This window comes from Delphinus delphis, chromosome 2, assembly GCF_949987515.2.
Source record: "Delphinus delphis chromosome 2, mDelDel1.2, whole genome shotgun sequence".
NCBI classification, from domain to species: Eukaryota; Metazoa; Chordata; class Mammalia; order Artiodactyla; family Delphinidae; genus Delphinus; species Delphinus delphis.
Window position 1 is genome coordinate 37991004 of NC_082684.1, and position 16405 is coordinate 38007408.

Below are 16405 nucleotides of genomic sequence, written 5' to 3' on the forward strand. Positions count from 1 at the left end.
AAAAAAAAAAAAAAAAAATAAAATAAAATAAAATAAAATAAAATAAAAATACAAAAAAACAAGCAAAACTAATCTATAGTGAAAGAAATTGGAATATTGGTTGCTTCAGGTGGAGGAGTACAGACAGAAGAGAGGCACAACGGAACATTCTGGGTAACAGAAATGTTTTGCATCATGATTAAAGTATGGTTATATGAGGTATGCATTTGCCAAAACTCATTGAACTGTATATTTAAGTTCTGTGTGCAAATTATGCCTCGATGCTAAAAATTAAACTATTAGTAGGGTACAAAAAGAATGAGCTTGATTTGTACTTATAAAGACATACCTGGGCTTTATCTCCAGTCCCAGGTGCAGCCTTTGAATACTGCAGAAACTGTGCCACATAGGTCATGATTGACTTTTCATCAGGATTAACAACATCCACATCTGCAAGATATGCCACACTATCAATCAGCTATAGGTGTGATTTACTATAATTAATACTCAAGAACAGTACTGAAATGAATTTGAAATGAACCAAAGTAGTCAACCAGCCAAGCAATCCCTGCTCACTCACCCTTGCACCAAGGTTATGCAGTGGTTAAGAGCTTAGATCTAGAGTGAAATGGAGCTGGGTTGAATCCTGGCAGGAGTATTGCACAGCCTCAGTTTCCTAATAATAAAATGTCACTGTACATGTTGTATGTATGAGGGCATAAGTAGTCAGGGAGGGTGGATAAGAGAAAGGTAAGCCTTCCTCTTTCTGGTGACACAGTGCAGAAAGTCCTCCAGGAATGCAGAAACATAGAGCAACTGGAATTCACTCCTGACACATTGGTCTCAGCATTTGTGCAGTAAAGCATTTCCAAAAGTATATGTTGCATAGAAGATTTGTTCAAGACATCCACAAGATTTTATTCATTCATTTGTGGAGCAAATACATTTACTGAGAGCCTTCTACGGACCAATCTTTGTTTTGCATTAAAAGAGCCCATGGTGAAATAAATTTGGAAAATGCTGATTTAAACAAAGTTAAAAATATTATAAATTCATTAAGTACAGGACTTCTCCAGGCATATAATAAATTAAGTAGATCACAAAGAAGAGATTACAGACAAAATGAACACATAATTTGGGGATGTCTTTTGCTACGACACCAAAACAACCAATGACGATATTGACAAGGAAATCTGTGTTTATTTATTAATTCTGTTAAATTCAATTCAACACATATTTATAGAGAGCCAACAAATGCAGGTCACAAGCAGGATATGTAAGACTCAGTCCTTGCCCTTACGGGCTTATGTTTCATCCCTTCATTCAGCAGGTAGATGCTAGACCCTTGAGTAGATGCTAGATGCCTTAAGACATTATCTGCCCCTTGAGGAGCTTGCAGTTAGGAGAAAAACAAACAAATACAACACACTATGCGTGCTTTAGCAAGCATGTTTGCTGGGCCCAGTGAGTGCTCTAAGTCAGTTGAGGGAGGAATTGAATCTAATCTATAACCAAATGATAAAATCCAAGGCAGTAAGCACATTAAACACATCAATAAAGAGGTGGGAGTAGGGATTTAATAAAGAAAGCATCCCTAAGAGTTAAGTTATTCTATCTTTTATTGAAAAAAGTATAAATATCAAGAGATACATAAAATGATACTGGCTGGATACCTCTCTTTTAAATTTTCTCATTGTATATGAGGCTACGCATAATGATTAAATGTGTTAACAAAATTGTGTCAAAAGATAATTCCCTTATTCAAGTATGACTGTGGTATTTGGTTTGCATAAAGAATCATGATGGGGATTTCCCTGGTGGTCCAGTGGTTAAGAATACGCCTTCCAATGCAGGGGACGCAGGTTCAATCCCCAATCGGTGAACTAAGATCCCACATGCCTCAGGGCAACTGAGCCCGTGCGCCCCACAACTACTGAGCCTGCATGCTCTAGAGCCTGCTCACCGCAAAAGCCCGCACACTGCAATAAAAGATCCTGCATGCCACAATGAAGATCCCGCGTGCTGCAACTAAGACCTGACGCTGCCAAATTAATTAATTAAAACAATAAAAACTAAAAAAAAGGTCCCCCCTCTCTTTAAAAGAAAAAATCATCATGTATTTCATGTTTTTGAGCTATTATTTAAGCTATGTAAAATGAATTATGGGCAATCATTTGTAAAGTGGAAATTTGTTTTCATTAAATTGTCTGTTCCACTAATTGCCTAGTTATTTTCACATACTAAAATAGAGAAAATAGTTTACAATAATAATAAAGACTTGGTGAATCACAATGAAAGAAGTATTAAAAGAAATCACAGAAATAGGGAATAGAGCACAGCATGGAGGGAAATGAAGAAATTTTGAAAAGATAATGAAAAGACAAAAAGGTTCTTTCCTTTTTGGACAAAAAAAGGGTGGGGAAGGAGGGAGAAAAAACAAAGAGATGGGGGAAAGTTAAACAAGCAGAATTATTAACAAGCAACATGAAGCCAAACTAATGACAAACCTGATATACGAAACATGGAATCATTAGGCTAACTGTGCACTTGGGAATATCACATAATTAACTCTTATAAAAACAACTGAGGTCCAAAAAGGCTAGAAACCAGTAGCAACAAGCACACCTAGCACCCAGATCTTGGTTTCTAATACCATTCTCCAGTAAAAGAAACCAGGGCTCTTGGAGGAATGGTTGATCCAAGACTACAGTAGGAAGTATACAAGATGAGCCTGGAGCATCTTGTAGTGCCAAAACAAACAAGCCAACCCCACACTGAGGATATGTCAAAGGAGCACAGGAGCCGACTAAAACAGCTCTCAATAGCCAAAACTCGGAGGTATAAAAAAGATTTTTTTTAATTTGAGCTATAAAATAAACAAAGTAGCATTGGATTATAACCCAAAGTATAAAAAAAAATCCATGAATCTACACGGATACAAATAAACAGTTGGATAAGTAAATAAATGGAGGAGAATAGACAAATCTCCTGTGCAGAATTCCAAACAATTTATCCCTCAAGGAGAGTGAGCGTAACTCTCCTAAGTGTGGGCTGTGCATAGTGACTTCCCTCCAAAGAGTACAGTATGGAAAGGGGGAAACAAAGAGTAACTTCACAGTGGGGAAACCTGACAAACACTATCTCAGCCAGGCGATCAACGTCAACATCAACAGTGATGTCAAGTTGGCATTAAGAGAAAAAGCATAACACAAATTCCAGCATCTACAAAATACCTGACCAGTAATACTCAAAACTGTCAAGCCATCAAAAACAAAAAAAAATGGTCTGAGAAATTGTCACAGTCAAGAGGAGCCCAAGGAGACATGATGACTAGATGTAATGTATCCTGGATGGGATCCTGAAGAGAAAAGGGGCATAGGGGAAAACAAAGAAAATGTGAATTTTATTATATCAATACTGGTTCATTAATATAAGATGCATTAATGTAAGATGCTAACAATAAGGAAAATTGGGTGTGGGGTATGTAGGAACCTACTGTACTGTCTTCCCAATTTTCCTATAAATCTAAAACTGTCCTAAAAAATAAAGTATATCTAAAAATTTTGTTATTATTTTTAACAATAAATGCTGCAACATGGATGAACTTTGAACATTCTGCTAATTTAAAGAAGCCAGGGACTTCGCTGGTGGTGCAGTGGTTAAGAGTCCACCTGCCATTGCAGGGGACATGGGATCGAACCCTGGTCTGGGAAGATCCCACATGCTGTGGAACAACTAAGCCCGTGCGCCACAACTACTGAGCCCGCGTGCCACAACTACTGAAGCCCACATGCCTAGATCCCGTGCTCTGCAACAAAGAGAAGTAACCGCAGTGGGAAGCCCGCGCACCGCAACGAAGAGCAGCTCCCGCTCACGCAACTACGGAAAGCCCGCGTGCAGCAACAAAGACCCAACTCAGCCAAAAGTAAATAAATAAATTTATTTAAAAAAAAAAAAAACAACCCACTCACAAAAGACCACATATTGTATGATTCCGTTCATGTTAAATTTCCAGAATTGGCAAATCTATAGAGACAGAAAGTAAATTAGTGGTTGCCTAGGGCTGTGGAGGGGGATGGGGGATGGGGGATGGGGGAAATGGGGAGGGACTGATAATGGGCTCGGGGTTTATTCTGGGGGGTCATGAAAATGTTCTAAATTTGATGATGATGATGGTGGCAAAATTCTGTGAATATACTAAAAACCATTCAATTGTACAATTAAATAGGTAAACTGTATGGTATGTGAATTATATCTCAATACAGCTATTTAAAACCAGAAAGGTTAAGTGACAAAGCGACAGTCAATCAGTCAGTGGTGTGCTCACACCAGCTTGAGAGAGCTGATTGCTTAACAATTGACTTATGAAATTGATGAAAATTTAACATAGTCAGCATTAAAAGTTAAATTCTGGGGCTTCCCTGGTGGCACAGTGGTTGAGAGTCCGCCTGCCGATGCAGGGGACACGGGTTCATACCCCGGTCCAGGAAGATTCCACATGCCACGGAGCGGCTGGGCCCGTGAGCCATGCTGCTGAGCCTGCGCGTCCGGAGCCTGTGCTCCGCAACGGGAGAGGCTGCAACAGTGAGAGGCCCACGTACCGCAAAAAAAAAAAATTTAAATTCTATAAATGCACAATTACATAAATTATATTAAAACAAAGGTAATAAATACTTAAAACTCATCACTTCCCAAGTATTTCACTGCATTTTACTACTATCCACACCTCTAAGGTTATGTCTATTGTATCTGTATGATAGAAATAATATATAATGGTGTGCTACTGTGCCTATTTTCCCAATGTATTCAGTGACTTGACACTGGTGGCAAGATTTATACCACAGAAAATCAGCAGATGAGGGCTTGATTTGCTGTTCTGTTGAGTGCCAAGAAAAGGATGGAGATATTGTTAACAATGCAGGTTAATCTTAAAAGTGTGTCCTGTCTATAGCTGTCAAATTGTGAGTGGAACAAAAATCGAATTCTTCCAGTATTCTCCCAGCAAAGAAGTCATTCACATCACAGAAGAACAAGTGCAGCTCTGACATACCTCTTTGCTGTTACACTTACTCATTAATGCAAAGGAAGTTATCCACCAACACGCATGTCAGAACTGCACTGGTTCAGCAACTGCAACCTTAAGTTGGCTACAGATTGATACAAGAGTTTGGCAAAAATCAACGAAAGCATTTGGGGGCTATACGGAAGTTATAATAAAGTGTATCATGTATTTTATTATTATTTGTAAACTCTGTGCTACACATCATTTATGTTTGTAAAATTTATAATAGACATGTATATGTACACACACACTGTTTCAGAGAGTCTAACATTAAACATTGACCTACACACCCCTGTTGTAGAGCTGAGACTAGAATTTGTATCTCTTGACCTGTTAGTTCATTATAACTTTCACTAATCCCACATGCCTTTTTTATGACCTTACTGGGTTTGGGGGTTTTTTTAAACAAGCTTTGGGTAAATTATGAAACAACACAATCCAAAGTAAAGTTCTTTTCCAGAAGAATTGAATTATTTAAATCTTAATTTTATGAAGTTAAAGTATAACCTGATAATTATCTCTTTGAATATAGCCAGTATTTAGGATTTCGCTAATGTTGTTAACAATCCAACAGAATTATTATCATTTTGGCCACTTCGTGCGGCATGCGGTGTGCAGCACGTGGGATCTTAGTCCCCCAACAAAGGATCAAACCTGCACCCATTGGAAGCGCACAATCTTAACCACTGGACCACCAGGGAAGTCCCTAACAATCCAACAAAACTGATTTAGCACAATCAATGGTAAAGCTGAGCCAGCCATAGAGAGAGAAACAGAAAAAGCAGTTTCTGTCCTCACAGAGGCTCAGCTTTAACTAGGGGGAGGGAATAGGAAAGGGGACATAGATAAACCACTCAAAGAAATACCTTACGTGAGATATTTTGGAAAAGAATAATAGAATCAAGGAGGACGAAATATAGAACACAATAAAAGAAAATTAAGACAAAGACTCAAAATTATTCCCCAAAACAGCATCGATTGGTTGCAGTTGTGACATCCTCCCTGTAATTACTGAGGTTAACTCACTGGCAGGAATTCTTAATTTCATGAAACTTAATAAAGGGTTTAAAGTTAAACCCTTCAGGACTAAAATATAATGCTGTTATGTTTGCTCATATGTGGGTACTGTTTTCAAATCCACTTCACACTGGACATTGCTTTACAAAGAAAGAAGCTTCTTTACCTTCTGGTTCCAGCATTTTGGGGATTTTTAATTCTCTTTCTGCAATCCTGAAGGCCTCTTTCAGATTGTCTCTGTTGGATCTATGCTTGACACTCTTCATGTCGATCAGGTCTGGTCGCAAGCCATGAATGACAGCCAAAAAAGCCATCCCATTTCTCCAGCTTGCCTTAAAATCTGTCACACTGACAGACTCAAACCTATGACGAAAGAAGAAAAACACGATAAACACTATCTAAAAGACTATATCAGAGCACCTCCACTCTATTCATCAGGAATTAAAACTAATTTCTGCCAATCACATAAATCGAATCAATCCTTCTAGGAAAATATTTTATTTGAACCATGGGGTCAAATTAAAGTAAAATGCCAAGTGTGACGAGGCTCACGACACTCCGGGGCACTGCTTCTCAAAGCGTGGCCCCGGCGGCAGCAGCGTCACGTGGCTGTAGGTGCTCGAAATGCAAATTCTCAGGCCCAACCCCAGGTCCACTGAATCACACTCTGGAAATGCACCTGAAATCTGTCTTATGAGCCCTTCACGTGACAATTCTCACTCAAGTTTAATGCTCTTCATTCAGCAATCCGTTGGCTCAAGACTAAGCTGGGCCTCTACAAATGGTTAAATTCCTTTCACTAGAGGGACTAATTTTATTTCTCACTGGAAACAATTAAATGATACATTGTGCCAAGTCAGTGGCCAATAGTTCATTGGATAGATAGACCTCGTCACTCCTCTGCTTAGAACCGGCCATCAGGAATGAATGCATAAACAAAATGTGGTGTGTTCATACAATAAAATATCATTCAGCCCTAAAAAGTAAGGAAATTCTGAGATATGCTACAACAAGGATGAAACTTAAAGATATTATGCTGAATGAAATGAGCCAGTCACAAATGGACAAATGTTAAATGATTACACTCTCTTAAGGTACCAAACAGAGTGAAATTCACTGATAAAGAAAGTAGACCTCTGGTGGCCAGGGGAAGGCTGAGGGGAAGGAGGAATAGGGAGGGGAGGTGTTAAACAGATACAGAGTTTCAGTTTTGCAAGATGAAAAAAGTTCTGCAGACAGATAGCAGTGATGGTTACACAACTGTGAATGTACTTAATGTCACTGAACTGTACTCTTAAAAACTGTTAAAGTGGTAAATTTTGTTACGTATATTTTATCACAATAAAAACGTTATTTAAAGAAAACCCATCATTTCTTGTCATTCTATTTAGAATAACATCTCACACTCTGGCCCACAAGGCCAGACAAGCTTTGCTTCCCGCTTACCTCTCCCATCTTTGCATCTCCCCTCTCTTACAATGCTGCAGTATGTGGCTAGACCACACTGACTCCATTTTGTCAGCTCCATCTTAGGCCCACAGTCCTACCCGCCTGTTCTCTCTGCATGACCAAGCTTTAGCCTGCTCACAAGGAATGTGCCCAAGCCAGATAAGTTCCCCATCAGCTTTTACCCTTGCCTTCATCTGATATGAAAACTGCAAGAATGCCTTTTGCTGACACAGATGGTTAATGGTCATGAGACCCCAGGGAGAGGAAAAACCCCTGGTTCCTGTTGGTGCAGACATACTTCTCCCTTCACAGTCAGATTCTGCTTTAGCTTTGGCCCCTTTAAATCTCCCTGTACCCCTTTTGAGGGCAGGGAGTACAGCTCTGAATGCCTCTGGATCCCTGTCTGCCTGATCCTGCCCATAAGTTGCCCACAATAAATTTCATAACTGCACTTTATGGAGTTGCCTGTTTCATTCTTCAGCCTTAAAGTTCCTTCTCAGTTCAGAGGATATTATTCAATATCTCCACCTTCCAACATGCAGTAACATTGGCTTCATTTCTGCTTCTCCACAGCCTTTTTAATCCTTCTGCCTGGACACTCTTTCTCCCAGAGATTCATACACCTAAAGCCTTCTCCTTCAGGTCTCAGCTCAAAGGTCTCTTCCTCAGAAAGGCGTACACACTACTATATGTAAAATAGATAACCAACAAGGACCTACTGTATAGCACAGGGAACCATATACTCAATATCTTGTAATAACCTATAATGGAAGAGAATGTAAAAAAAAGAATATACATATTATATATATATGTATCACTGAATTACTTTGCTGTACATCTGAAACTAACACAACATTGTAAATCAACTATATTTCAATAAAAATTTTTTAGAAAAAGAAAGGCACTCCATGACCACCTACTATAAGGGCACCCTCTTCCTATCCTTGACATTCTCAACCATATCATAAGTCCTTCCTAACTTTACGGCCAACTATAATTATCATATTTATTCATGTGCCTCTCCCTCTAGGGTGCAAGCCCCTTGAGAACAGGGGCCCTTTCTTTCTTGCCCATCATGTTAGACTCACCCACCCTGCAAACAGTGCCTGACATAAAAAGGTGCTTAACATATATATCTCAAACCACTCAATTTGTGTTCAACAAGAGATCACTGAATATTTTGTAAAAGCATATAGTAGCCTACAAAGTGTGGGAAATATTCGAGAACAACTATAGTTTCCTTTAATATCCCATAAAAACACAAGGAAATTCAATGGACTAATTTAAGTATATATCAAAAGTATACATGATAAAAGCTACTCAAGAAATAATCTGCTTCAGATGACCTGGGCTTTCCTGGATCCCTTAGGAAAAAAGCCTAAACTGTGATTATGACAAACTACATAGTAGGCAGTGACTTTCGTGTCGTTTAACAAACACTTATATGGTGCCCGTTGTGTCCAGAAACTGTTGCAAATGTTTTTTTTAAAAAAACACAATTCTTGAGGGAGGGAGACGCAAGAGGGAAGAGATATGGGAACATATGTATATGTATAACTGATTCACTTTGTTATAAAGCAGAAACTAACACACCATTGTAAAGCAATTATACCCCAATAAAGATGTGAAAAAAAAAAAAAACACAATTCTTGTAAAGCACATAATAACCCTATGAAGTAAGTGTTAAGTATTGTCCACGTTTTATGATTAAGGAAACTTGAACACAACGAGATTAAGTGTCTAAGCCTACCAGTTAGAAAGTGCTGGGAGTCAGAACTCAAAACCTGGTATTCCAGCTTCAGCGTGCGCGTGTAAGTACTCAACTAAATTGATGGCTATGGGGGTGGCGGTGGGGCTGAAAGCGGGGCCGGCCCCGCCAGAGCGCTAAGGGGGCCAGAGTCGGCTCAGGGCCGACCAGCAGGCACCGCGCTCCATACAGCACCAGGCTGGGAACTCAGCTCTGCCCTGAGGGGCCAAAACAAGTGCCACACAGAATGTGCTGCTGCCGGGCCTTGGAGAGGGCGGGACTGGCTCCAGAGTGACTGGTAGGGTCTAGGCTCATGCAGACATCACAAATGGGGGCCCAATTCATCTCCTTCAGGAATAAAAAAAATACCACATATTTCTTACAACATAGCCTTACATCTGAGCCCTAGAGAATCACAGAATATTCCAACAAAAGTCACCCAGTAATACCACCAATGACAGCCAAAACTACAATAAACTCCTGACGAAATACTTAAGAATTACCTACTACATCTTAATACGTTTAGCATAAGCTCTATAGTTGAAAAATAAGGACGGACATGGGGAAAAGGTAAACCTTGGTAAAATATACGGACTTTGAAAGGATTTGAAGCAAATCTGAATATGGTGTAATAATGATTTTCACACATGCTATATTTTGGATTTTAAAATTTAGGAAACTGAAGTAAAACCATCTCCAGGAAATTCAAGAAAAAGTTCATTTAATGTACTTAAAACCTGGAAGATATGCATGTATATTTGTGTCCCCTCACAGAATACAGAGGATGAATGACAACTACAGAAAGGTAAGACAGAAATTAACATCTTAGCCTTTCATTAAGAAGCAGTTACTCAGAAGCCCAACATTTGAGAGGGCTTAGCAACATGTTTATGCCCCTGTTTATCTGGACAATGCTATGATGTGACAAAGAACGCCTTTTGAACTCTATAGGTCTTTTTGTGGCGGATCTCCTGCGTCCTAATTCCTTATTTTCCTAAACTCCATCCAAGCAGTTGGCTAAATTGAAAAAGTAAATGTATCCCAAGAGCAGAAAACATTTTCCTATGTAAAAAAGAAATTATAGTGGGAGGAATTGGGAGACTGGGATTGACACGTATACATTATTGACACTATGTATAAAACAGACAACGGATGGGAACATACTGTATAGCACAGGGAACTCTACCGAGTGCACTGTGGTAACCCAAATGGGAGGGAAGTCCAAAAGTGAGGGCATAACTACATGTGTATGGCTGATTCATTTTGCTGTGCATTGGAGGCTAACATAACATTGTAAAGAAACCATACTCCAATAACAATTAATAATAAAAAGTAAATTAAAAAAGAAATTATAAGCATTAACTTCCCTTTATCATCTCTTTTTTTTAAAACACCTACTCTCTTCTTTCTTTGTTTCCTAATTGAGCTACGAGTTTCTAAACAATGGGGACCATGGTCCTTCATGCAACCCTATAGAGTTCCAAGGGATAATTTTATGAGCTGGCTACTCATTCACTCATTTTTCATTCATCCACTCAACACATTTATGGAGCACCTACCAAGAACACATATTAGGCTAAAATTAAGGGAATACACAGTCAACTAAGATAGAGTCCCGACTTTTAAAGAGCTTCTAGTATGGCAAAACTTTTCGAATCTAAATCCACCTTCCAGATGCATAGGGGAATTGTGCCTAAAGAAAAAGATATTTGAAGACTACTTTATTTGCACACAGTAATAGACCACCTATACATGGCAGTGGGAGGGAGGGAAGTTACCCAGATGACACCACCTTCCGGTCTTCAAAACCAAGTGTGGCTGAGCTCACAGAGGTCCACGTGTGGAAGATTCAGTGTGAGAGGAAGGGGGAGAGTGAGCCTTTTCTTTTTATGACAGGGAAGTGTTCAGGTGGGTGTTACTCCTATTTGGCCTGATTTTCAGACCTGGAGGTCGGTAAGGTTGCGTTGGTGGGTACAGCTGCCCTGTGTGTCTCCTCTGGTGGAGCAAACTACTTACATGGCACATTGCTCCTGAGCCCACTGGAGAAGAGCCTTCTTTGCAGACATCTGCCATCTTGCCTGGACTTTGGAGCATTTCTTAGCTGGAGGACTTGAGGTAGGAGATGAGTCGACCACACTCACACTGTCCAGGGAAGGCTGATTGTAATTGCAAGAAAGAGTCCGGGCAAGCTCCTCAATCTAAGGAAGACATAATAATCGTTAACGTGTGTGGAATCATAGGTTAGCAGCATTGAGGCAAAACCTTCAGCCAGAACAAGACCTAAAAATTATCGTATAACAGTGACAGTTTACTCAGGGTGAATTGAGCACTGGGCAAACCTTTGAATAACGGCATTGGCCATCTGGGGCTACACATTGGCTTTGGGGACTTGCTCTAACCCAAGCATATGGCGCTCCACATCAAGGGCAGGCATCCATTCGCCCCCCGCAGCATGCTTATAGAGCACTTCACTGGTGCTCCACCTCTGTCCATCAAAACTGAACTGAGGGGCTTCCCTGGTGGCGCAGTGGTTGGGTGTCTGCCTGCCGATGCAGGGGACACGGGTTCGTGCTCTGGTCCGGGAGGATCCCGCATGCCGCGGAGCGGCTGGGCTTGTGAGCCATGGCCGCTGAGCTTGCGCCTCCGGAGCCTGTGCTCCGCGGCGGGAGGGGCCACAACAGTGAGAGTCCCGCGTACCGCAAACAAAACAAAACAAAACAACAAAACAAAATAAAAAGATAAATCCAGAAATATAATAGAAGTATTATTGAAAGATGTACACTTCTTTCAATGATTGACAGACTCACCAGATAACCAATAATAGTAGGTGTGACCAATACAATGAACAAATTTGATCTGGTTGACATACCCCATTGCACCTAAAATGGCAGAATCAACATTCTTTCCCAGTGCATATAGAATATTTACCAAAATTGACCATGCAGAGCCATAAAGCAAGCCACAGCAATTTTGAAGGACTGAAATAATTCAGATTATATTTTCCAACCACACTGAAATTGAGCTAGAAATCAGTACTAGTGAAGACATAACAAACCTCCAAATATTTGGAAATTAAGCCATAGATTGTGATAGAGCCCATGGGTCAAATGAGAAATCATAATGAAAATTTGAAAATATTTTGAACAGAACAAAAATGAAAATGTTATATTCATGGGTTAAAAGATGCATTATTTAGGGGCTTCCCTGGTGGCACAGTGGTTGAGAGTCTGCCTGCCGATGCAGGGGACATGGGTTCGTGCCCCGGTCTGGGAAGATCCCACATGCCGCAGAGCGGCTGGGCCCGTGAGCCATGGCTGCTGAGCCTGCGCGTCCGGAGCCCGTGCTCCGCAACGGGAGAGGCCACAACAGTGAGAGGCCCGCATACCGCAAAAAAAAAAAAAGATGCATTATTTAAAAGATGTCAGCTTTTTCCAAATGATTCTATACATTCAATCAATCCTCATAAAAATTCCAGCAGGTTACGTGTGTGTAAATTAACAAGTTACTTATAAAATTTGTATGACTATCAAATCAACATGTTATCTACCTTAAGCTTACACAATGGTATATGTCAACTACATCTCAAAAAAATATATACACGGAAATACAAAGAGCAAAGAAGCCAAGATAATCTTGAAGAACGAGCTGGAAAACCACAATATCAGATATCAAGACTGACTGTACAGCTACAGAAATTAATGTAGTATAGTATTGGTACAAGGATAAATAATGGGACAGAACAGACAATCTGAAAATGGAGCCATACCTATATGACTACTCGATTTATAAAGGTGATACTACAGTGCAGTAGGAAAATGATGGTCTCTTCAATTATTACTGTTGGATCAACTGGATAGCCATATGGAAAAAAAAAATCTTAATTGCCTTAACATAACATACTCAAACAAATCAATTCATTCTTGAAAGATTGTAGAGCTAAAAGTAAACTGTGAAATGATTAAGCTTTTAGAAATGTGCTGTCCAATATGATAGCCACTAGCCACATGTGGCTATTTAAATTTAAATTTAATAAACTTTAAAATTTAGTTCCTCAGTCATACTAGTCACATGCCAAGTGTTCAATAGCCACAAGTGGCTAGTGGCTACTGTTCTGTCCAGTGCAGGTACAGAACATTTCCATCACTGCAGAAAGTCCTATTGGACAGAACTATTCTAGAAAATAACATAAGAGAATATCTCCATGGTACTGGCAAAGGGAAAGAATTCTTTAAAGGACATAAAAAGTACTAGCCACCAAAAAAAAAAAAGAAGCTGATAAATGTGAACTACATTAAAATTATGAATGTCTGTTCATTAAAGATTTGAGAAAGCAAGCCACAGAGTCAGAGAAGATATTTGCAATTTATATATACCCAACAAAGGACTTGTATCCAGAATACATTTTAAAACTTCTAAAAATCATTATACACAACAGCATAGCTAAAATAAAAGTTTTTAATGCCAAGTATTAGCAAGGATTGGAGCAAGCAACTCTTAAACTCTGGTAACAGTGTAAATCACAACAAGTTTGAAAAACTGTTTGGCAGTATCTACTAAAGTTGAAGATCACATGCCCTGCAGCCCAGCAGTTCCAGTCCTAGATAAATATGCAACAGAAGTAAGGGCTTGTACCACCAAAGGGCAGATACAAGAATGTTTTTAGCAGCTTTATTCATAATAGCTTAAAACTGGCAGCAAAAGAAATATCCATCAACAGTAGAATGGTAAATAAGTTCTGGTATATTCATGCAATGGTATATTCATGTACAGCAATGGAAAAGAAAGACCCACTGATACCTGCCTCAAGAGGATGAATCTCACAGACATGAAGTTAAGTGAAATAAGTCAGGTAGAAAAGACTATTATATAGTGTATGCAAAATAATTCAGTTATAATTCTGTTTATATGGAGTTTAAAATGCTAAACTAACCAATGATAAAGATCAAAGTAGCGGTTATCTTTAGGGAAGGAGGGCAGGGACTGGGAGAAAGACCTGGGGGCTCTGGGATGCTGGCAATATTCTATCATCTTATCTTCAGTTAAATGGTGGTTACGTGGATGTGTTTAATTTCCAAAAATTCATCAAGCTCTACATTTAAGATTTGTGCAGTTTTCTCTGTGTGTTGTATACTTTTGACAAAAGTTTATTTACAATATTAAAACAAAACTTTAAATTGATTCTTTTTTTTTTAAATTTATTTATTTTTGGCTGTGTTGGGTCTTCGTTGCTGCCTGCGGGCTTTCTCTAGCTGCGGCGAGCGGGGGCTACTCTTCATTTAGGCGCGCAGGCTTCTCATTGCAGTGGCTTCTCTTGTTGTGGAGCACGGGCTCTAGGCACGTGGGCTTCAGTAGTTGTCACATGCGGGTTCAGTAGTTGTGGCTCGCGGGCTCTAGAGCGCAGGCTCAGTAGTTGTGGTGAATGGGCTTAGTTGCTCCGCGGCACGTGGGATCTTCCCAGACCGGGACACAAACCCGTGTCCCCTGCATTGGCAGGCGGACTCTCAACCACTGTGCCACCAGGGAAGCCCCTGAACATATAAGTTTTTAAGTAGCTACAGAAAATACGCACTAATTCAAAATCCCAGGCCTGAAAGAATGTATTTATCAGCCATAAGTGTCATAAAGTCAGGACTATAACCTACTTATTCCCTGTTATTTTCTTTCTTTCTTTTTGTTTTTTTTGGCTGCGTTGGGTCTTCATTGCTGTGTGCGGGCTTTCTCTAGTTGCAGTGAGCGAGGGCTACTCTTCGTTGCAGTGCACGGCTTCTCGTTTCAGTGGCTTCTCTTGTTGCACAGCATGGGCTCTAGGTGTGTGGGCTTCAGTAGTTTCAGCACATGGGCTCAGTAGTTGCGGCACACGGGGCCCAGAGTGCAAAGGCTTCATTAGCTGCAGCGTGTGGGGCTCAGCAGTTACAGCGCACGGGCTCTAGAGCACAGGCTCAGTAGTTGTGGCACACGGGCTTAGTTGCTCCACAGCATGTGGGATCTTCCAGACCAGGGATTGAACCCGTGTCCCCTACATTGGCAGGTGGATACTTAACCACTGTGCCACCAGGGAAGTGCGCCCTGTTATTTTCTTACTGTCCCAGCACAACAGTTAGCACAAAGTAGGTGCTCAAAAATATTTGTGGAATGAAATGAAAGCTATGAGTCAGTCTTGGGACAGAGCTAGATGTTGCAGGATTATTAGATTAGACAAGGGACCTCAAAAATAGGGAGATTTAACCAAGTTTAATGGGTTAATTTTCAAGAATTTACTCCAGAAGCTTCCTATTCTCTCTTCTGACAGAGTAAATAAACAATAATAAGCAAAAATTTACCATGGCAAGTTCTATTCAGACTGGTGCTGATACCATGGATATTTCAGGATATCATGATAATTCAGCATTCAATTTTCAATTGAAGAATAACATAAGTGGCAAAGGGTCTGCTATATATTTTCCACCTGACAAGACTTCCAGAGGGTCCTATTTCTGGAAAAAGCTCTAGCATCAAGTCACACTTATTGCATTACACTTATTTCATACTGTGGTAATTAGAACAGGAATACTTTTCATATCATCAAACTACTTACATGAAAGTGCAGTATAATTGTCCAAATTAGGCCAAGAATAATGGATGGGTTTCCATCTATAATATCGGTAACGTGAATATTTATTAGTTTGATCTGGAAAAAAAAGAAACGCATGTTAAAAGGAGAAAATATTTCACAGCATTTATCTCCCCAATGAATTTTCATGTGAATTTCATACTCACTGATCGGTTTTTTAGGAATCTCAGGGCATGTTCTATATTGCTTCTACACTGGAATGTATTAGATCCTTTATCTCGAGGCTATGAAATTCAAGCAAAATATATTACTCACAAATGTGATTTTTTTTTTTTTAATCCACAAAATTTCTTAATGTTGTTTTAAAAGCTTACCAACTGTTGTCCTGAGAGTACTTCCAGCAGGTCCAGGAGGACATGCCCCTTTTTAATGTCTGCGAATAGGTCCGATACAACTGAGGGAGGGGTGTGCTACAAAAGGTCACAAGAAAAGTAATCACTGAAACTTTGGTCCAAAAACACGATAACTTTTAAGAATCTCATACATGTGCTTTTGCATCTTTGCAAAAGCTAAGATTCAGTCGTGATTTTCTTCTTAATTA

The 16405-nt window shown here is 39.8% G+C and overlaps 1 protein-coding gene across 9 annotated transcripts in view; it reads right to left on the bottom strand.

Annotated features, from left to right (window-relative positions):
• Positions 1-16405, bottom strand: part of SYNE2 (spectrin repeat containing nuclear envelope protein 2) — a 331802-nt gene that overhangs the window by 231450 nt on the left and 83947 nt on the right. For all 9 annotated transcript variants that reach the window (XM_060004429.1, XM_060004425.1, XM_060004428.1 and 6 more), the window contains exons 4-9: positions 16179-16274; positions 16011-16088; positions 15829-15921; positions 11271-11452; positions 6225-6421; positions 329-429 (exon numbers count right to left, since the gene is read on the bottom strand). In XM_060004429.1, the coding sequence (XP_059860412.1) occupies positions 329-429; positions 6225-6421; positions 11271-11452; positions 15829-15921; positions 16011-16088; positions 16179-16274 (747 nt within the window). The remainder of the gene's footprint in view (positions 1-328; positions 430-6224; positions 6422-11270; positions 11453-15828; positions 15922-16010; positions 16089-16178; positions 16275-16405) is intronic.